Source organism: Bombina bombina, chromosome 7 (assembly GCF_027579735.1).
Source record: "Bombina bombina isolate aBomBom1 chromosome 7, aBomBom1.pri, whole genome shotgun sequence".
Classification (NCBI taxonomy): domain Eukaryota; kingdom Metazoa; phylum Chordata; class Amphibia; order Anura; family Bombinatoridae; genus Bombina; species Bombina bombina.
The window spans coordinates 491,659,264-491,683,213 of record NC_069505.1 but is presented as its reverse complement, the minus strand read 5'-3'; the positions used below and the strand labels follow the sequence as shown (position 1 = coordinate 491,683,213).

At 48.4% G+C, this 23,950-nt stretch overlaps 1 protein-coding gene across 1 annotated transcript in view; it reads right to left on the bottom strand.

Moving 5' to 3' along the window:
* EHD2 (EH domain containing 2) overlaps nt 1–23,950 on the bottom strand; it is a 99,102-nt gene that overhangs the window by 67,492 nt on the left and 7,660 nt on the right. Inside the window, exon 2 of the mRNA XM_053721634.1 lies at nt 23,605–23,702. Coding sequence (XP_053577609.1) covers nt 23,605–23,702 — 98 coding nt within the window. The remainder of the gene's footprint in view (nt 1–23,604; nt 23,703–23,950) is intronic.

Sequence of the window (23,950 nt, the reverse complement as noted above, 5' to 3'; positions counted from 1 at the left end):
TCTTGGGGTAAACAAGATGGTTGTATGTGAGAATAGGTGCGTCTTATCTTGGGGTAAACAAGATGGTTGTATGTGAGAATAGGTAAGTCTTATCTTGTGGTAAACAAGATGGTTGTACGTGAGAATAGGTGCGTCTTATCTTGGGGTAAACAAGATGGTTGCATGAGAGAATAGGTGCGTCTTATCTTGGGGTAAACAAGATGGTTGCATGTGAGAATAGGTGCGTCTTATCTTGGGGTAAACAAGATGGTTGCATGTGAGAATAGGTGCGTCTTATCTTGGGGTAAACAAGATGGTTGTATGTGAGAATAGGTGAGTTATCTTGTGGTAAACAAGATGGTTGTATGTGAGAATAGGTGAGTCTTATCTTGTGGTAAACAAGATGGTTGCATGTGAGAATAGGTGCGTCTTATCTTGTGGTAAACAAGATGGTTGTACGTGAGAATAGGTGAGTCTTATCTTGGGGTAAACAAGATGGTTGTACGTGAGAATAGGTGCGTCTTATCTTGGGGTAAACAAGATGGTTGTATGTGAGAATAGGTGTGTCTTATCTTGGGGTAAACAAGATGGTTGCATGTGAGAATAGGTGAGTCTTATCTTGGGGTAAACAAGATGGTTGCATGTGAGAATAGGTGAGTCTTATCTTGGGGTAAACAAGATGGTTGCATGTGAGAATAGGTGCGTCTTATCTTGGGGTAAACAAGATGGTTGCATGTAAGAATAGGTGCATCTTATCTTGGGGTAAACAAGATGGTTGCAAGTGAGAATAGGTGCGTCTTATCTTGGGGTAAACAAGATGGTTGCATGTGAGAATAGGTGCGTCTTATCTTGGGGCGGGGGGCAAGATGGTTGCATGTGAGAATAGGTGCGTCTTATCTTGGGGTAAACAAGATGGTTGCATGTGAGAATAGGTGCGTCTTATCTTGGGGTAAACAAGATGGTTGCATGTGAGAATAGGTGCGTCTTATCTTGGGGTAAACAAGATGGTTGCAAGTGAGAATAGGTGCGTCTTATCTTGGGGTAAACAAGATGGTTGCATGTGAGAATAGGTGCGTCTTATCTTGGGGTAAACAAGATGGTTGCATGTGAGAATAGGTGAGTCTTATCTTGGGGTAAACAAGATGGTTGCATGTGAGAATAGGTGCGTCTTATCTTGGGGTGCACAAGATGGTTGCATGTGAGAATAGGTGTGTCTTATCTTGGGGTAAACATAGAGCATGGTGGTGCATGCTCTATTTGAATCATGAAAGAAAACATGGGTTTCATATCCCTTTACGGTCTGATCTGAAGAAAAAGATGGTGGTATATGATGAATATGGATTTGACCTAGACGTGATATGTAGGCTTGATCTAGCGGGTGGGATATTTTTGTATAAAAGGTGTGTATAAGCTAAGGGGCTGAGAATACCTGTTCTAGGTGGACATGTAAGCCTGGTATGGAGGGTAATGTTGTATGTGTTGAATAGAATATCGCATAAATATGATTTTTCATGTTTTCAGCTATGCATTCAATTAAGTGAACGCGTTTACTTTCAACTCATAATGCGCACGCTATTTCTGTTGCGCGCAAAGAGCCACACAATACCCCATATCTCTTGCACGCTACAGTTAGCACTCCACTCGTAATCTAGTCCTTTATTGGGTTGTAGTTTCAATGATCAGAAACAGCTATTTAATGTACAAATATAAACCTAAAGTAACAATTTCCCATACATTTTCTGCGGCTGGTATAACAAGTCATTGGAAACCTTACGGTACACTGTCCCTTTAATTATATGGCAAAATAGAACAGGAGGCATATTCTACCATTCTATGCAAATAAGTGAGGGGAATTATAGATAAAGAGTGGGGGGGGGGGGGGGGGTAAATGATTTCCCAGCTGTGCTCCTCTCAGACCCACCTCTGCTGAAAAACAGTGTATTGTATAAAAGACACCCGAGAGAGTCTACAACAATGGGTTCATTTTCTTCTGGCTTAAAGCCCAAATCAGAGAACAGTTCTTGCTTGGATCTCTGATAAAGTTGCAGAATAACGGTTGCATAAACGATGGCACAGGGCTTTTGGAAGCTGGGAAGTTACAGCTGGACAACAGAAGGATTGTCTTGGTAGCTTCCAGGGTCTTTACATAAGGGGCAGAGTGGGGAGAGTATAGGGAAAGAATGAGGGGGGGACTAATTCCTGCAGTCAGATGGAAAACGCCTCTGTTTTGCGGCAGTGCCTTAGCAACTATCCAAAACATATAGAGGGGGGCGGGAGGGGATGGAAAAGTGTAGAGACAAGGGGTTAACTTTTTTTACTGCGAAACTATGTCTTTCCACCCAGCAGTCACATGGTGGAAATCCCTGGTGCCACACTTCCCAATGCAGAGCTTGGATGTACAATAAATATTGGGGCATATTCAGTAGGAGTGCCAGGCTTTCCCCCCCACATCATAAACACAGCAGGTCAGCCTGCCCCTTGCATAATAAATACACACAGCAGTGTCAGTCTGACCCTCACTCAATACACACACAGCAGTGTCAGTCTGACCCTCACTCAATACACACACAGCAGTGTCAGTCTGACCGTCACTCAATACACACACAGCAGTGTCAGTCTGACCCTCACTCAATACACACACAGCAGTGTCAGTCTGACCCTCACTCAATACACACACAGCAGTGTCAGTCTGACCCTCACTCAATACACACACAGCAGTGTCAGTCTGACCCTCACTCAATACACACACAGCAGTGTCAGTCTGACCCTCACTCAATACACACACAGCAGTGCCAGTCTGACCCTCACTCAATACACACACAGCAGTGCCAGTCTGACCCTCACTCAATACACACACAGCAGTGTCAGTCTGACCCTCACTCAATACACACACAGCAGTGTCAGTCTGACCCTCACTCAATACACACACAGCAGTGTCAGTCTGACCCTCACTCAATACACACACAGCAGTGTCAGTCTGACCCTCACTCAATACACACACAGCAGTGTCAGTCTGACCCTCACTCAATACACACACAGCAGTGTCAGTCTGACCCTCACTCAATACACACACAGCAGTGCCAGGCTGTCCCTCACTCAATACACACACAGCAGTGTCAGTCTGACCCTCACTCAATACACACACAGCAGTGCCAGGCTGTACCTCACACACACACAGCAGTACCAGGCTGTACCTCACACACACATACAGCAGTGCCAGGCTGTACCTCACACACACATACAGCAGTGCCAGGCTGTACCTCACACACACAGCAGTACCAGGCTGTACCTCACACACACAGCAGTGCCAGGCTGTACCTCACACACACACAGCAGTGCAAGGCTGTACCTCACACACACAGCAGTGCCAGGCTGTACCTCACACACACACACAGCAGTACCAGGCTGTACCTCACACACACACACACACACACACACACACACACACAGCAGTGCCAGGCTGTACCTCACACACACACACATAGCAGTGCCAGGCTGTACCTCACACACACACACACAGCAGTGCCAGGCTGTACCTCACACACACACAGCAGTGCCAGGCTGTACCTCACACACACACACACACACACAGCAGTACCAGGCTGTACCTCACACACACACACACAGCAGTGCCAGGCTGTACCTCACACACACACACACAGCAGTACCAGGCTGTACCTCACACACACACACACACACACACAGCAGTGCCAGGCTGTACCTTACACACACACAGCAGTGCCAGGCTGTACCTCACACACACAGCAGTACCAGGCTGTACCTCACACACACACAGCAGTACCAGGCTGTACCTCACACACACACAGCAGTGCCAGGCTGTACCTCACACACACACAGCAGTGCCAGGCTGTACCTCTCACACACACACACAGCAGTGCCAGGCTGTACCTTACACACACACAGCAGTGCCAGGCTGTACCTCACACACACAGCAGTACCAGGCTGTACCTCACACACACAGCAGTGCCAGGCTGTACCTCACACACACAGCAGTACCAGGCTGTACCTCACACACACAGCAGTACCAGGCTGTACCTCACACACACACACACAGCAGTGCCAGGCTGTATCTCACACACACACACAGCAGTGCCAGGCTGTACCTCACACACACAGCAGTACCAGGCTGTACCTCACACACACACACAGCAGTGCCAGGCTGTACCTCACACACACACAGCAGTACCAGGCTGTACCTCACACACACAGCAGTACCAGGCTGTACCTCACACACACACAGCAGTGCCAGGATGTACCTCACACACACACACAGCAGTGCCAGGCTGTACCTCACACACACACACACACACACACACACACACACACACACACACAGCAGTGCCAGGCTGTACCTCACACAGCAGTACCAGGCTGTACCTCACACACACACAGCAGTACCAGGCTGTACCTCACACACACACAGCAGTGCCAGGCTGTACATCACACACACACAGCAGTACCAGGCTGTACCTCACACACACAGCAGTACCAGGCTGTACCTCACACACACACAGCAGTGCCAGGCTGTACCTCACACACACACACAGCAGTGCCAGGCTGTACCTCACACACACAGCAGTTCCAGGCTGTACCTCACACACACAGCAGTACCAGGCTGTACCTCACACACACACAGCAGTGCCAGGCTGTACCTCACACACACACACAGCAGTGCCAGGCTGTACCTCACACACACACACACACACAGCAGTGCCAGGCTGTACCTTACACACACACAGCAGTGCCAGGCTGTACCTCACACACACAGCAGTACCAGGCTGTACCTCACACACACAGCAGTACCAGGCTGTACCTCACACACACAGCAGTTCCAGGCTGTACCTCACACACACAGCAGTACCAGGCTGTACCTCACACACACAGCAGTGCCAGGCTGTACCTCACACACACAGCAGTACCAGGCTGTACCTCACACACACAGCAGTACCAGGCTGTACCTCACACACACACAGCAGTACCAGGCTGTACCTCACACACACACAGCAGTACCAGGCTGTACCTCACACACACACAGCAGTACCAGGCTGTACCTCACACACACACAGCAGTACCAGGCTGTACCTCACACACACACAGCAGTGCCAGGCTGTACCTCACACACACACACAGCAGTGCCAGGCTGTACCTCACACACACACAGCAGTGCCAGGCTGTACCTCACACACACAGCAGTGCCAGGCTGTACCTCACACACACAGCAGTGCCAGGCTGTACCTCACACACACACACACACAGCAGTACCAGGCTGTACCTCACACACACACACACACACAGCAGTGCCAGGCTGTACCTCACACACACACACAGCAGTGCCAGGCTGTACCTCACACACACACAGCAGTGCCAGGCTGTACCTCACACACACAGCAGTACCAGGCTGTACCTCACACACACAGCAGTACCAGGCTGTACCTCACACACACACACACACAGCAGTGCCAGGCTGTACCTCACACACACACAGCAGTGCCAGGCTGTACCTCACACACACAGCAGTACCAGGCTGTACCTCACACACACAGCAGTACCAGGCTGTACCTCACACACACAGCAGTACCAGGCTGTACCTCACACACACAGCAGTGCCTGGCTATACCTCACACACACACAGTAGTACCAGGCTGTACCTCACACACACACAGCAGTACCAGGCTGTACCTCACACACACACAGCAGTACCAGGCTGTACCTCACACACACAGCAGTACCAGGCTGTACCTCACACACACAGCAGTGCCAGGCTGTACCTCACACACACACACACACACAGCAGTACCAGGCTGTACCTCACACACACACACACACACACACACAGCAGTGCCAGGCTGTACCTCACACACACACACACACACACACACACACACACAGCAGTGTCAGGCTGTACCTCACACACACACAACAGTGCCAGGCTGTACCTCACACACACAGCAGTGCCAGGCTGTACCTCACACACACACACACACAGCAGTACCAGGCTGTACCTCACACACACACACACACACACACACACAGCAGTGCCAGGCTGTACCTCACACACACACAGCAGTGCCAGGCTGTACCTCACACACACAGCAGTGCCAGGCTGTACCTCACACACACAGCAGTACCAGGCTGTACCTCACACACACACAGCAGTACCAGGCTGTACCTCACACACACACAGCAGTACCAGGCTGTACCTCACACACACAGCAGTGTCAGGCTGTACCTCACACACACACACAGCAGTGCCAGGCTGTACCTCTCACACACACAGCAGTGCCAGGCTGTACCTCACACACACAGCAGTGCCAGGCTGTACCTCACACACACACACACAGCAGTGCCAGGCTGTACCTCACACACACAGCAGTGCCAGGCTGTACCTCACACACACAGCAGTACCAGGCTGTACCTCACACACACACACAGCAGTACCAGGCTGTACCTCACACACACACAGCAGTGCCAGGCTGTACCTCACACACACACAGCAGTGCCAGGCTGTACCTCACACACACACAGCAGTGCCAGGCTGTACCTCACACACACAGCAGTACCAGGCTGTACCTCACACACACAGCAGTACCAGGCTGTACCTCACACACACACAGCAGTGCCAGGCTGTACCTCACACACACAGCAGTGCCAGGCTGTACCTCACACACACACAGCAGTGTCAGGCTGTACCTCACACACACACAGCAGTGCCAGGCTGTATCTCACACACACACAGCAGTGCCAGGCTGTACCTCACACACACAGCAGTGCCAGACTGTACCTCACACACACAGCAGTGCCAGGCTGTACCTCTCACACACACAGCAGTGCCAGGCTGTACCTCACACACACACAGCAGTGCCAGGCTGTACCTCACACACACACAGCAGTGTCAGGCTGTACCTCACACACACACAGCAGTGCCAGGCTGTACCTCACACACACACAGCAGTGCCAGGCTGTATCTCACACACACACACACACACACAGCAGTGCCAGGCTGTATCTCACACACACACACACACACACACACACACACACACACACACACACACACACACACCAGTGTCAGGCTGTACCTCACACACACACAGCAGTTGCAGGCTGTACCTCACACACACACAACAGTGCCAGGCTGTACCTCACACACACACAGCAGTGCCAGGCTGTATCTTACACACACACACACACAGCAGTACCAGGCTGTACCTCACACACACACAGCAGTACCAGGCTGTACCACACACACACACACACACACACACACACACACACACACACAGCAGTGCCAGGCTGTATCTCACACACACACAGCAGTGCCAGGCTGTATCTCTCACACACACACACACACAGCAGTACCAGGCTGTACCTCACACACACAGCAGTACCAGGCTGTACCTCACACACACACAGCAGTGCCAGGCTGTATCTCTCACACACACACACACTGCAGTGCCAGGCTGTATCTCACACACACACAGCAGTGCCAGGCTGTACCTCACACACACACACAGCAGTACCAGGCTGTACCTCACACACACACACAGCAGTACCAGGCTGTACCTCACACACACACACAGCAGTACCAGGCTGTACCTCACACACACACACACAGCAGTACCAGGCTGTACCTCACACACACACACACACAGCAGTGTCAGGCTGTACCTCACACACACACACAGCAGTGTCAGGCTGTACCTCACACACACACACAGCAGTGTCAGGCTGTACCTCACACACACACAGCAGTGTCAGGCTGTACCTCACACACACACACAGCAGTTCCAGGCTGTACCTCACACACACACACACACACACAGCAGTACCAGGCTGTACCTCACACACACAGCAGTCCCAGGCTGTACCTCACACACACAGCAGTGCCAGGCTGTACCTCACACACACAGCAGTACCAGGCTGTACCTCACACACACACAGCAGTACCAGGCTGTATCTCACACACACAGCAGTACCAGGCTGTACCTCACACACACAGCAGTACCAGGCTGTATCTCACACACACAGCAGTACCAGGCTGTATCTCACACACACAGCAGTACCAGGCTGTACCTCACACACACACACAGCAGTGCCAGGCTGTACCTCACACACACAGCAGTGCCAGGCTGTACCTCACACACACACAGCAGTACCAGGCTGTACCCCACACACACACAGCAGTGCCAGGCTGTACCTCACACACACACAGCAGTGCCAGGCTGTACCTCACACACACAGCAGTACCAGGCTGTATCTCACACACACAGCAGTACCAGGCTGTACCTCACACACACACACAGCAGTGCCAGGCTGTACCTCACACACACAGCAGTGCCAGGCTGTACCTCACACACACACAGCAGTACCAGGCTGTACCTCACACACACACAGCAGTGCCAGGCTGTACCTCACACACACACAGCAGTGCCAGGCTGTACCTCACACACACACAGCAGTGCCAGGCTGTACCTCACACACACACAGCAGTGCCAGGCTGTACCTCACACACACACACACAGCAGTACCAGGCTGTACCTCACACACACAGCAGTGTCAGGCTGTACCTCACACACACACACAGCAGTGCCAGGCTGTACCTCACACACACACACAGCTGTGCCAGGCTGTACCTCACACACACACACAGCAGTGCCAGGCTGTACCTCACACACACAGCAGTGCCAGGCTGTACCTCACACACACACAGCAGTACCAGGCTGTACCTCACACACACACAGCAGTGCCAGGCTGTACCTCACACACACACAGCAGTGCCAGGCTGTACCTCACACACACACAGCAGTACCAGGCTGTACCTCACACACACACAGCAGTGCCAGGTAGTACCTCACACACACACAGCAGTACCAGGCTGTACCTCACACACACACAGCAGTACCAGGCTGTACCTCACACACACACATAGCAGTACCAGGCTGTACCTCACACACACACACAGCAGTACCAGGCTGTACCTCACACACACACACACAGCATTGCCAGGCTGTACCTCACACACACAGCAGTACCAGGCTGTATCTCACACACACAGCAGTACCAGGCTGTACCTCACACACACACACAGCAGTGCCAGGCTGTACCTCACACACACAGCAGTGCCAGGCTGTACCTCACACACACACAGCAGTACCAGGCTGTACCTCACACACACACAGCAGTGCCAGGCTGTACCTCACACACACACAGCAGTGCCAGGCTGTACCTCACACACACACAGCAGTGCCAGGCTGTACCTCACACACACACAGCAGTGCCAGGCTGTACCTCACACACACACAGCAGTGCCAGGCTGTACCTCACACACACACAGCAGTGCCAGGCTGTACCTCACACACACACACAGCAGTGTCAGGCTGTACCTCACACACACAGCAGTGTCAGGCTGTACCTCACACACACACACAGCAGTGCCAGGCTGTACCTCACACACACACAGCTGTGCCAGGCTGTACCTCACACACACACAGCAGTGCCAGGCTGTACCTCACACACACACAGCAGTACCAGGCTGTACCTCACACACACACAGCAGTACCAGGCTGTACCTCACACACACATAGCAGTACCAGGCTGTACCTCACACACACACACACAGCAGTACCAGGCTGTACCTCACACACACACACACAGCAGTACCAGGCTGTACCTCACACACACACACACACACACACACACACACACAGCAGTACCAGGCTGTACCTCAAACACACACACACACACAGCAGTACCAGGCTGTACCTCACACACACACACACAGCAGTACCAGGCTGTACCTCACACACACACACACACACAGCAGTGCCAGGCTGTACCTCACACACACACACAGCAGTACCAGGCTGTACCTCACACACACACAGCAGTACCAGGCTGTACCTCACACACACAGCAGTACCAGGCTGTACCTCACACACACACACAGCAGTACCAGGCTGTACCTCACACACACAGCAGTACCAGGCTGTACCTCACACACACAGCAGTGCCAGGCTGTACCTCACACACACACAGCAGTACCAGGCTGTACCTCACACACACACACAGCAGTGCCAGGCTGTACCTCACACACACACACAGCAGTACCAGGCTGTACCTCACACACACAGCAGTGTCAGGCTGTACCTCACACACACACACAGCAGTGCCAGGCTGTACCTCACACACACACACACACACACACACAGCAGTACCAGGCTGTACCTCACACACACACACAGCAGTACCAGGCTGTACCTCACACACACACACACAGCATTGCCAGGCTGTACCTCACACACACACACACAGCAGTACCAGGCTGTACCTCACACACACACACACAGCAGTACCAGGCTGTACCTCACACACACAGCAGTACCAGGCTGTACCTCACACACACACAGCAGTACCAGGCTGTACCTCACACACACACAGCAGTACCAGGCTGTACCTCACACACACAGCAGTACCAGGCTGTACCTCACACACACACAGCAGTACCAGGCTGTACCTCACACACACACAGCAGTACCAGGCTGTACCTCACACACACAGCAGTACCAGGCTGTACCTCACACACACACAGCAGTACCAGGCTGTACCTCACACACACACAGCAGTACCAGGCTGTACCTCACACACACACAGCAGTACCAGGCTGTACCTCACACACACACAGCAGTACCAGGCTGTACCTCACACACACACACAGCAGTACCAGGCTGTACCTCACACACACAGCAGTACCAGGCTGTACCTCACACACACAGCAGTACCAGGCTGTACCTCACACACACACACACACACAGCAGTACCAGGCTGTACCTCACACACACACACACACAGCAGTACCAGGCTGTACCTCACACACACAGCAGTACCAGGCTGTACCTCACACACACAGCAGTACCAGGCTGTACCTCACACACACAACAGTACCAGGCTGTACCTCACACACACGCAGCAGTACCAGGCTGTACCTCACACACACACAGCAGTACCAGGCTGTACCTCACACACACACAGCAGTACCAGGCTGTACCTCACACACACACAGCAGTGCCAGGCTGTATCTCACACACACACACAGCAGTGCCAGGCTGTACCTCACACACACAGCAGTACCAGGCTGTACCTCACACACACAGCAGTACCAGGCTGTACCTCACACACACAGCAGTACCAGGCTGTACCTCACACACACACACACACACAGCAGTACCAGGCTGTACCTCACACATACAGCAGTACCAGGCTGTACCTCATACACACACAGCAGTACCAGGCTGTACCTCACACACACAGCAGTACCAGGCTGTACCTCACACACACACACACAGCAGTACCAGGCTGTACCTCACACACACAGCAGTACCAGGCTGTACCTCACACACACAGCAGTACCAGGCTGTACCTCACACACACACAGCAGTACCAGGCTGTACCTCACACACACACAGCAGTGCCAGGCTGTACCTCACACACACACACACAGCAGTACCAGGCTGTACCTCACACACACACACAGCAGTACCAGGCTGTACCTCACACACACACAGCAGTACCAGGCTGTACCTCACACACACAGCAGTACCAGGCTGTACCTCACACACACACACAGCAGTACCAGGCTGTACCTCACACACACAGCAGTACCAGGCTGTACCTCACACACACAGCAGTACCAGGCTGTACCTCACACACACACAGCAGTACCAGGCTGTACCTCACACACACACAGCAGTACCAGGCTGTACCTCACACACACACAGCAGTACCAGGCTGTACCTCACACACACACAGCAGTGCCAGGCTGTACCTCACACACACACAGCAGTACCAGGCTGTACCTCACACACACACACACAGCAGTGCCAGGCTGTACCTCACACACACACAGCAGTGCCAGGCTGTACCTCACACACACACAGCAGTGCCAGGCTGTACCTCTCACACACACAGCAGTGCCAGGCTGTACCTCTCACACACACAGCAGTGCCAGGCTGTACCTCACACACACAGCAGTGCCAGGCTGTACCTCACACACACAGCAGTGCCAGGCTGTACCTCACACACACAGCAGTGCCAGGCTGTACCTCACACACACACACACACACACACACACACACACACACACACAGCAGTGCCAGGCTGTACCTCACACACACACACACAGCAGTGCCAGGCTGTACCTCACACACACACAGCAGTGCCAGGCTGTACCTCACACACACACAGCAGTACCAGGCTGTACCTCACACACACACATACAGCAGTGCCAGGCTGTACCTCACACACACACACAGCAGTACCAGGCGTACCTCACACACACACACACACACAGCAGTGCCAGGCTGTACCTCACACACACACACACAGCAGTGCCAGGCTGTACCTCACACACACACACACACACACACACAGCAGTACCAGGCTGTACCTCACACACACACAGCAGTGCCAGGCTGTACCTCACACACACACAGCAGTACCAGGCTGTACCTCACACACACACACAGCAGTGCCAGGCTGTACCTCACACACACACAGCAGTGCCAGGCTGTACCTCACACACACACAGCAGTGCCAGGCTGTACCTCACACACACACAGCAGTGCCAGGCTGTACCTCACACACACAGCAGTGCCAGGCTGTACCTCACACAGACAGCAGTGCCAGGCTGTACCTCACACACACACACACAGCAGTGCCAGGCTCTACCTCACACACACACACACAGCAGTGCCAGGCTGTACCTCACACACACACAGCAGTGCCAGGCTGTACCTCACACACACACACAGCAGTACCAGGCTGTACCTCACACACACACACACACACAGCAGTACCAGGCTGTACCTCACACACACACACACACACAGCAGTGCCAGGCTGTACCTCACACACACACAGCAGTGCCAGGCTGTACCTCACACACACACACATACAGCAGTACCAGGCTGTACCTCACACACACACACACACAGCAGTGCCAGGCTGTACCTCACACACACACAGCAGTGCCAGGCTGTATCTCACACACACACAGCAGTACCAGGCTGTATCTCACACACACACACACACACACAGCAGTACCAGGCTGTACCTCACACACACACACACAGCAGTGCCAGGCTGTACCTCACACACACACAGCAGTGCCAGGCTGTACCTCACACACACACAGCAGTGCCAGGCTGTACCTCACACACACACAGCAGTACCAGGCTGTATCTCACACACACACACACAGCAGTACCAGTCTGTACCTCACACACACACACACACAGCAGTGCCAGGCTGTACCTCACACACACACAGCAGTGCCAGGCTGTACCTCACACACACACACACAGCAGTACCAGGCTGTACCTCACACACACACAGCAGTACCAGGCTGTACCTCACACACACACACACACACAGCAGTGCCAGGCTGTACCTCACACACACACAGCAGTGCCAGGCTGTACCTCACACACACACAGCAGTGCCAGGCTGTACCTCACACACACACACACAGCAGTACCAGGCTGTACCTCACACACACACACACACACACACACAGCAGTGCCAGGCTGTACCTCACACACACACACACAGCAGTACCAGGCTGTACCTCACACACACACACACACAGCAGTACCAGGCTGTACCTCACACACACACAGCAGTGCCAGGCTGTACCTCACACACACACAGCAGTGCCAGGCTGTACCTCACACACACACACACACAGCAGTGCCAGGCTGTACCTCACACACACAGCAGTGCCAGGCTGTACCTCACACACACACACACAGTAGTGCCAGGCTGTACCTCACACACACAGCAGTGCCAGGCTGTACCTCACACACACAGCAGTGCCAGGCTGTACCTCACACACACACACACACACACACACAGCAGTGCCAGGCTGTACCTCACACACACACACACAGCAGTGCCAGGCTATACCTCACACACACAGCAGTGCCAGGCTGCACCTCACACACACTGCAGTACCAGGCTGTACCTCACACACACACAGCAGTGCCAGGCTGTACCTCACACACACACAGCAGTACCAGGCTGTACCTCACACACACACAGCAGTGCCAGGCTGTATCTCACACACACACAGCAGTGCCAGGCTGTACCTCACACACACACACACAGCAGTGCCAGGCTGTACCTCACACAGCAGTGCCAGGCTGTAACTCACACACACACAGCAGTGCCAGGCTGTACCTCACACACACAGCAGTACCAGGCTGTACCTCACACACACAGCAGTACCAGGCTGTATATCACACACACAGCAGTACCAGGCTGTACCTCACACACACACAGCAGTACCAGGCTGTACCTCACACACACACACAGCAGTGCCAGGCTGTACCTCACACACACACACAGCAGTACCAGGCTGTACCTCACACACACACACAGCAGTGCCAGGCTGTACCTCACACACACACACACAGCAGTGCCAGGCTGTACCTCACACACACACACACAGCAGTGCCAGGCTGTACCTCACACACACACAGCAGTACCAGGCTGTACCTCACACACACACAGCAGTACCAGGCTGTACCTCACACACACACACACAGCAGTGCCAGGCTGTACCCAAGCTGACCCACCCACACAGAATACACACACACACACAAACAGAATTGTGAGGCTGTCCCTACCAACATATGCACTTACAGTTGTGCCCAGCTGCACCTCACACACACAGCAATACCAGGCTGTACCATAAAACACACACAGCAGTGCCAGGCTGTCTCTTACACCATTTACAAACACAGCAGTGCCAGATGCCACCATATATAATATACAAACAGCAGAACCACACAATACTCATAAACCACAGTGCTAGGCATTTCTTCACATCATATACACAAGAGCGTTAGGCTGCCCTATACAATAAACACTCAGCCCCTCACTATTGCCACATACAATTAACACACACAACAGGTGGGCACGGGCAGACTATATCTAGCCTTTTTTAAATTAATCTGGTCATCTCCATCTGTGACAGGGGATATCCCTTCCCTCCTTAATACTTTATTGTTTATGTATGGCAGCCAGAGGGCACTGAGCCAAGCCTTGAGACGTAGCTAGAGAAGGCGTCTCCATAAACAAAGGGAATATGTTTGTGTTGTCTTGAGGGCTCGGAATCCTGCTTCTCCCCCTCCCACCAAATCCCTGGCCCTTCCATAAACACTAGGGGAGCCAGGATGTTCTGTGTCTGACGCCACAAGACTGGCACGTCATAATACTTCCGTGAACGATGGAAAGAGCCACTTGTCCTAAATTGTTCACCCGTGTTCATATCTATTAGCAAACCTTAAACATTACAATGATCATTGGTCCCTCTGTGTTTATAGCAAATCTGTGCTCCTATTCATGTATTTATGGTACACCTGTGCTCCTACTCATGTATTTATGGCATGCTTGTGCTCCTCATGTATTTATGGCACACCTGTGCTCCTTCTCATGTATTTATGGCACACCTGTGCTCCTACTCATGTGTTTATGGTACACCTGTGCTCCTACTCATGTATTTCTGGCACGCTTGTGCTCCTTCTCATGTATTTATGGCATGCTTGTGCTCCTTTTCATGTATTTATGGTACACCTGTGCTCCTTCTCATGTATTTATGGCACACCTGTGTTCCTTCTCATGTATTTATGGCACGATTGTGCTCCTTCTCATGTATTTATGGCACACCTGTACTCCTCATGTATTTATGGTATGCTTGTGACCTTCTCATGTATTTATGGCACACCTGTACTCCTACTCATGTATTTATGGCACACCTGTGCTCCTACTCATGTATTTATGGCACACCTGTACTCCTACTCATGTATTTATGGTATGCTTGTGACCTTCTCATGTATTTATGGCACACCTGTACTCCTACTCATGTATTTATGGCACACCTGTGCTCCTACTCATGTATTTATGGCACACCTGTGCTCCTACTCATGTATTTATGGCACACCTGTGCTCCTTCTCATGTATTATGGTATGCTTGTGACCTTCTCATGTATTTATGGCACACCTGTACTCCTACTCATGTATTTATGGCACACCTGTGCTCCTACTCATGTATTTAGGGCACACCTGTGCTCCTACTCATGTATTTAGGGCACACCTGTGCTCCTACTCATGTATTTATGGCACACCTGTGCTCCTACTCATGTATTTATGGCACACCTGTGCTCCTACTCATGTATTTATGGCACACCTGTGCTCCTACTCATGTATTTATGGCACACCTGTGCTCCTACTTATGTATTTATGGCACACCTGTGCTCCTACTCATGTATTTATGGCACACCTGTGCTCCTTCTCATGTATTTATGGCACACCTGTGCTCCTACTCATGTATTTATGGCACACCTGTGCTCCTACTCATGTATTTATGGCACACCTGTGCTCCTACTCATGTATTTATGGCACACCTGTACTCCTACTCATATATTTATGGCACACCTTTACTCCCTCTCATGTATTTATGGCACACCTGTGCTCCTACTCATGTATTTATGGTACACTTGTGCTCCTTCTCATGTATTTATGGCACACTTGTGCTCCTTCTCATGTATTTATGGCACACTTGTGCTCCTTCTCATGTATTTATGGCACACTTGTGCTCCTTCTCATGTATTTATGGCACACCTGTACTCCTACTCATGTATTTATGGAACGCTTGTGCTCATTCTCATGTATTTATGGAACGCTTGTGCTCCTTCTCATGTATTTATGGCACACTTGTGCTCCTTCTTGTGTATTTATAGCACATCTGTGCTCCTTCTCATTTATTTATGGCACACCTGTGCTCCTTATTGTGTATTTATGGCACACATGTACTCCTCATGTATTTATGGTACACCTGTGCTCCTACTCATGTATTTATGGTAAACCTGTGCTCCTTCTTGTGTATTTATGGTACACTTGTGCTCCTCGTGTATTTATGGCACACCTGTGCTCCTACTCATGTATTTATGGCACACTTGTGCTCCTTCTTGTGTATTTATGGCACACCTGTGCTCATACGCATGTATTTATGGTACACCTGTGCTCGAACTCATGTATTTATGGCACACCTGAACTCCTTCTCATGTATTTATGGCACACCTGTACTCCTACTCATGTATTTATGGTACACCTGTGCTCTTACTCATGTATTTATGGTACACCTGTGCTCCTACTCATATATTTATGGCACCCTTGTGCTCCTTCTCATGTATTTATGGAACACCTGTGCTCCTCATGTATTTATGGCACACCTGTACTCCTTATCATGTATTTATGGTACACCTGTGCTCCTACTCATGTATTTATGGCACGCTTGTGCTCCTCATGTATTTATGGCACGCTTGTGCTCCTACTCATGTATTTATGGCACGCTTGTGCTCCTTCTCATGTATTTGTGGCACACCTGTACTCCTCATGTATTTGTGGCACACATGTGCCCTTACTCATGTATTTATGGCACACCTGTACTCCTACTCATGTATTTATGGCACACCTGTGCTCCTACTCATGTATTTATGGTACACTTGTGCTCCTTCTCATGTATTTATGGCACACTTGTGCTCCTTCTCATGTATTTATGGCACACCTGTACTCCTACTCATGTATTTATGGCACACTTGTGCTCCTTCTTGTGTATTTATGTCACATCTGTGCTCCTTCTCATTTATTTATGGCACACCTGTACTCCTTCTCATGTATTTATGGCACACTTGTGCTCCTTCTTGTGTATTTATGGCACATCTGTGCTCCTTCTCATTTATTTATGGCACACCTGTGCTCCTTCTTGTGTATTTATGGCACACCTGTACTCCTCATGTATTTATGGTACACCTGTGCTCCTTCTCATGTATTTATGGTACACCTGTGCTCCTACTCATGTATTTATGGTACACCTGTGCTCCTACTCATGTATTTATGGTAAACCTGTGCTCCTACTCATGTATTTATGGCACACTTGTGCTCCTTCTTGTGTATTTATGGTACACCTGTGCTCCTCGTGTATTTATGGCACACCTGTGCTCCTACTCATGTATTTATGGCACACTTGTGCTCCTTCTTGTGTATTTATGGCACACCTATGCTCATACGCATGTATTTATGGTACAACTGTGCTCCTACTCATGTATTTATGGCACACCTGTACTCCTCATGTATTTATGGCACACCTGTACTCCTACTCATGTATTTATGGTACACCTGTGCTCTTACTCATGTATTTATGGTACACCTGTGCTCCTACTCATATATTTATGGCACGCTTGTGCTCCTTCTCATATATTTATGGAACACCTGTGCTCCTTCTCATGTATTTATGGCACACCTGTACTCCTTATCATGTATTTATGGTACACCTGTGCTCCTACTCATGTATTTATGGCACACCTGTACTCCTACTCCTGTATTTATGGTACACCTGTGCTCCTACTCATGTATTTATGGTACACCTGTACTCCTACTCATGTATTTATGGCACACCTGTACTCCTACTCCTGTATTTATGGCACATGTGTACTCCTACTCATGTATTTATGGCACACCTGTACTCCTACTCATGTATTTATGGTACACCTGTGCTCTTACTCATGTATTTATGGCACACCTGTACTCCTTCTCATGTATTTGTGGCACACCTGTGCTCTTACTCATGTATTTATGGCACACCTGTACTCCTACTCATGTATTTATGGTACACCTGTGCTCTTACTCATGTATTTATGGCACACCTGTGCCCCTTCTGTTATGTTTAGGGTACACCTCTTCCACTATCATTAGAGTACACCTCTGCCTCTTCTACTATCATTAGAGTACACCTGTGCTCTTGTTCTGTGATCAGAGTAGACCTGAGTCCCTTCTATATTTAAGGTACACCTGTGTCCCATTTCCTATGTTTCTCGTGCACCACTTTTACTGTGACTAGGATACACATTGTGCCTACTCTGTATTTAAAGGGACGGTAAAGTAAAAATTAGATTGGATAAAGCATGATATTTTACACAATTTTCTTCTATTATTAATTTTGTTTAGTTCTCTTAATATCCTTTGTTAAAAGCAATTCTAGATGAGCTCAGGAGTGTGCACGTGTCTTTAGCCATCTGGCAACAGCATTAACAATGTTTATATCAATGTTAAACATACTGTAGTTGCTAACACTGCTACTATAGAATGCTAAAGACATGTGCACGCTCCTAAACCCCTACCTAGATTTACCCCTTATCAAAGGAACAAATGTGATGATAGAAGTTAAATGGAAAGTTGTTTAAAATGTCATGCTCTAACTCCTGAACTTTTAAAGGGACATGAAAACCCAAAATTATCTCTCATGATTCAGATAGAGCATTTATTTTAAACACTTTTCCAAATAACTTCTGTTAACTAATTTGCTTTGCTTTGTTGGTATCCTTTGTTTAAAAACATATCTAGATAGGCTCAGGAGCTGGATGCTAGCTGCTGATTGGTGGCTGCACATATCTCTCTCTCTCTTATCATTGGCTTACCAATGTGTTCAGCTAGCTCCTAGTAGTGCATTGCTGCTCCTTCAATAATGGATACCAAAAGAATGAAGCAAAATTGATAATAGAAGTAAACTGGAACATTTTTAAAATTGTATGTCCCTTTAATTTTGAATTTACTGTCCCTTAAAGGGACATTAAACACTTAATACATGTTAGATATAATGATGCATTCAAAGAAAATAACATTTAGATGTATTTTATAAAGTTTCATTAGCTGTTTAAATATTGACAAAATAAGTGTAAAGTTTTAGTGTCTATAAAACAATGGAACTGAAAAGCTCACAGTTTCAGAATGGAGTTACAGGAAAAGGGGACAAAATAAATAATGAAAGTATATTGCAGAGTATATATATATATATATATATATATATATATATATATATATATATATATATATATATAATCATTTTATATTACCATCTCAAAGAGCTTAATATCCCTTTAAAGTTACACATACACATTCTTTGGTTATGATTAGGGTACACCTGTACCCCTTCTGCTGTGATTAGAGTAACCTGTTACCCTTCTATATTTAGGGTATATTTGTTCCCATTCTGCTGTAACATTGTACACCTGTGCTTATTTTATGTTAAAGGGACAGTCGACACTTTAGTCATCTTAAAGTCTTACTTTACATTAAGCTGCAAATATCCTCCTGCACCTTTTATATCTCATGCAGCAGTAAAGGCAAAAAAAAGCTATTTTAAAATGACTTGTTTCTGGTCACTTTGAAATTACTGTCAAGCTCCGCCCACTGATGAGATCACGACCTGGGCTGCATCTAGGCACTCTGCTAAATAGCATTGGCTGTCTGTTGAATCCAATTAGTGAGTCTTTTGTGACTAGTGAAGCCTTTAATGCAGCCCAGATTGTGATGTCATCAGTGGGCGTCCCTTAAAATACAGAACACTTATAAGTTACACATGCTGCAGGGTGTGCAGGGAGGAATATGAATAGCGCTGTCCAGAAACACAATACATGTTCCTCCCTGCACACCCTGCAGCATGTGTAACTCATAAGTGTCCAGGAAAACATGGCCGACGGTGGCAACCCTAGCCCCAGCCGTTAAATATAACATACCTCTCAAAAATATGCGCAATGCCTGCAACCCAGACTCATTGGTTGGTATCCTATTCTCTACTCAGTGAAATTAGTGTATATTGTACACAAGCGCCAAAACCTAATGTAGCGAGAGAACAAAGGTTTCAGATTCACTGCTGCAAGATGGCTGTCGGCTATTGTATTAATCAAGCACAAAACACACGGACACCTGACACAGTAGAGAGCAGGATAATGAGAGAAATGATTAGTATTTTCCTCTGGTCCCCCCCTAACCAGCAGTGAGAGTAAGTATTCTTCATTTTTATCCAAATAAAGGCAATTTCGTGCAAAGAGGAATTAATCTGGCATGCGTCCTATTTAAATATTTGTCTGGCAGCAGAGCCAGCTAAATCCACAGATGTAGGGAGTGCTTAACTATTTAAAGGAACATCAAATAATTATTATAAATATAACAGCTGTATCTTTAAGCCTAAAGGGACACTGAACCCAATTTTTTTTCTTTAATGATTCAGATAGAGCATGCAATTTTAAGCAATTTTCTAATTTACTCCTATTAGCAATTTTTCTTCGTTCTCTTTGTATCTTTATTTAAAAAAAGCAGGAATTTAAGCTTATGAGTCGCCCCATCTTTGGTTCAGAACCTGGGCTGTGCTTGCTGATTGGTGGCTAAAATGTAGCCACCAATCAGCAAGCGCTACCCAGGGTGCTGACCCAAAAATAGGCTGGCTCCAAAACTTATATTCCTGCTTTTTCAAATAAAGATACCAAGAGAACGAAGAAAAATTGATAATAGGAGTAAATTAGAAAGTTGCTTAAAATTGCATGCTCAATCTGAATCGTGAAAGAAAAAATTTGGGTTCATTATCCCTTTAATATCAATGTGGCCTGGTCACCGCCAGTCGTTTTCAGCATCTCAGACTTCCTTTGAGGCAGGTGGTGTTAATGAGCATCACCTAAAAGTGTCAGGCCTAGGAGGGTGGCCACCTCTGCCATGTTTTCCTGGGCACTTATGAGTTATACATGCTGCAGGGCGTGCAGGTAGGAACATGAATTTCAACCCTGGACAGCACACAGATTGTGACACTGAACAGCACAATACATGTTCCTCCATGCATACCCTCCAGCATGTATAACTCATAAGTGTCCAGGAAAACATGGCCGCCAACCCTAGTCAGGCCCCAGAGTTGTTTGGCGATAACGCAGGTGGTAGCGCTATTGCAGCATGCGCTATGGAAATGAGATGTGGAAATTAGTAGGTAGCGCCGTTTCAGAGGAGGGGTGCGCTAAGGACAGTGCTTTGTGCATTTGTGGTAGCACTAAACATCGCACAGACCGTGAGTTATGCATTAAGGACAATGCTATTTGTGACATTGACGCGGGGAGCAGAAAGTGTATCAAAAACGTTGCTGAAAATTCTTAAAGGGACACTGAAGTCAAAAAACACTTTCATGGTTTAGAAAGAGCATGTAGCTTTAAGACACTTTCCAATTTGCTCCAATTTTTAAAATTTAAAAGTGTTTTTTATATACACACTTTCTGGGGGACAAGATCCCACTGAGCATGTGCACAAGTTCATAGGGTATACGTATACTAGTCTGTGATTGGCTGATGTCTGTCACATGATACAGGGGGACAGAAAATGGGAGAAAAAATATATAAATTTGCCAGAAAAAGAATCTACTGCTTATTTGAAATTCAGAGTAAGCGCCATTGTGTTGTCTTTTTAATTTTGCACTTATTAATGATGTCATTCTACTTTATCCTGCGAACGTGCTATTTGGCGTTATTATTATTTATTTGTGTAGCGCTGCAAACATCCGTAGCGCTGGGTACAGAGATAGCGGTATACAATTAAAAGGAATTGTAGAAGATACCTCTGCTGACCTCTGGAAGGGTATCATGGAGTATTATTCTGAGTACTTATTGTGCGCCACATCTCATCTACTGATTAAAGGGACCGTGTACTCTAAAATTGGTAACCCCTTAACATGTTTCCCAGCAGTATAAAATGTATGCACTCTCCTTTAGGTTTATTTATTTTTTTGTATAGGAAATAGTTGGTTTTGTTCTTTGACACTACAACCCATTAAAATGGTTCAAGCTTGTGAGAAAAGCAGTGGGAGTGTAATTTCTTCTGCTGGCTATGTTAACATAGCTTTTAGGTATTGACATTTTCAGTATAGTTTGGAATACAACAAGCAGCTATTTCAAACGTAAAAAGTGAATGAGCTATTTGTAAACAATTTAATACACTCCAGCAGGTACAACGGATTATTTGGAACAAATTAAGGGGGGGGGGGGAAATGTTACACTAATCCTGATTTCAGCTTGTTTCTCGACTGCTCCCCTTTACTCTCCTTTGACACCTGGTTCCCGCCTACTTACATAGCTACAGACGTCCCTTGATCTTGTTTTACAGAGCATCTCTTATGCAAGTGAATCCAGCAAACCCACAATATAGCCCTCAGCTAACCTTACAAGAGCTCCTTCCATGGATGGTGGTAGCTTAACATACAATTTTGTGCCATTCCCAAACAACGTTCCTGCGGTTTATTTCCTATATTTACAAGTAAAAATCTATTACTGTTAAGGTGGGATCGGAAACTAGCTGATCTTTGGGGGTTGGGCTTGGGAAAACCAAGGGTAAAGACCGGCCATTCTGGGGCTGGACGAAACAGTACAGGGATTGAGACTGGACTGAAATAGATTAAGGAAGGACAGCAGAACATGGGCGTCAAAGTGGGACTGTCTAAACCACTGGTTTTCAAACCTGTCCTTAGACCTCCCTAACAAGCCAGATTTTGAGGATACCTGAACTGGAGCACAGATGAAATAATCAACTGATTAAACATGGTTATTTTACCTGCTCCTCATCCAAGGTAATCCTGAAAATCTGGCCTGAGGACAGGTTTTAAAACCAGTAGTCAAAACCGATAACTCTGCTTCTTTGTATAAAATTAGGGAAAAAACAAACACATTGGTTGACACTCACCTCGGCTGACACGCTGCTTGGCACCAGAAAGAATGCCGGGAGTATCGATCAGGCTTATACTCTCCAAAACTTTGTTGGGCAACTGGGCACACATGAACCTGCAGGGTGGGGAGAAGAGCATTAAATGTTTAGACAGGAAATGGAGATGTGTGAGGGAAGACATATAGAGACACACAACACCATATTATCAAAAGATATAGAGGAATTATTATTCACAATGACTTAAAGGTTGGTAAGCAATGCAAGAATTCAGCAGGGAAACACAGAAGGATAATCGTGTGTATAGGAAGAATTGGCAGCAGTAATAGTGAGGTACTTATGTTTTACGTACAATACTGCAGAGCAT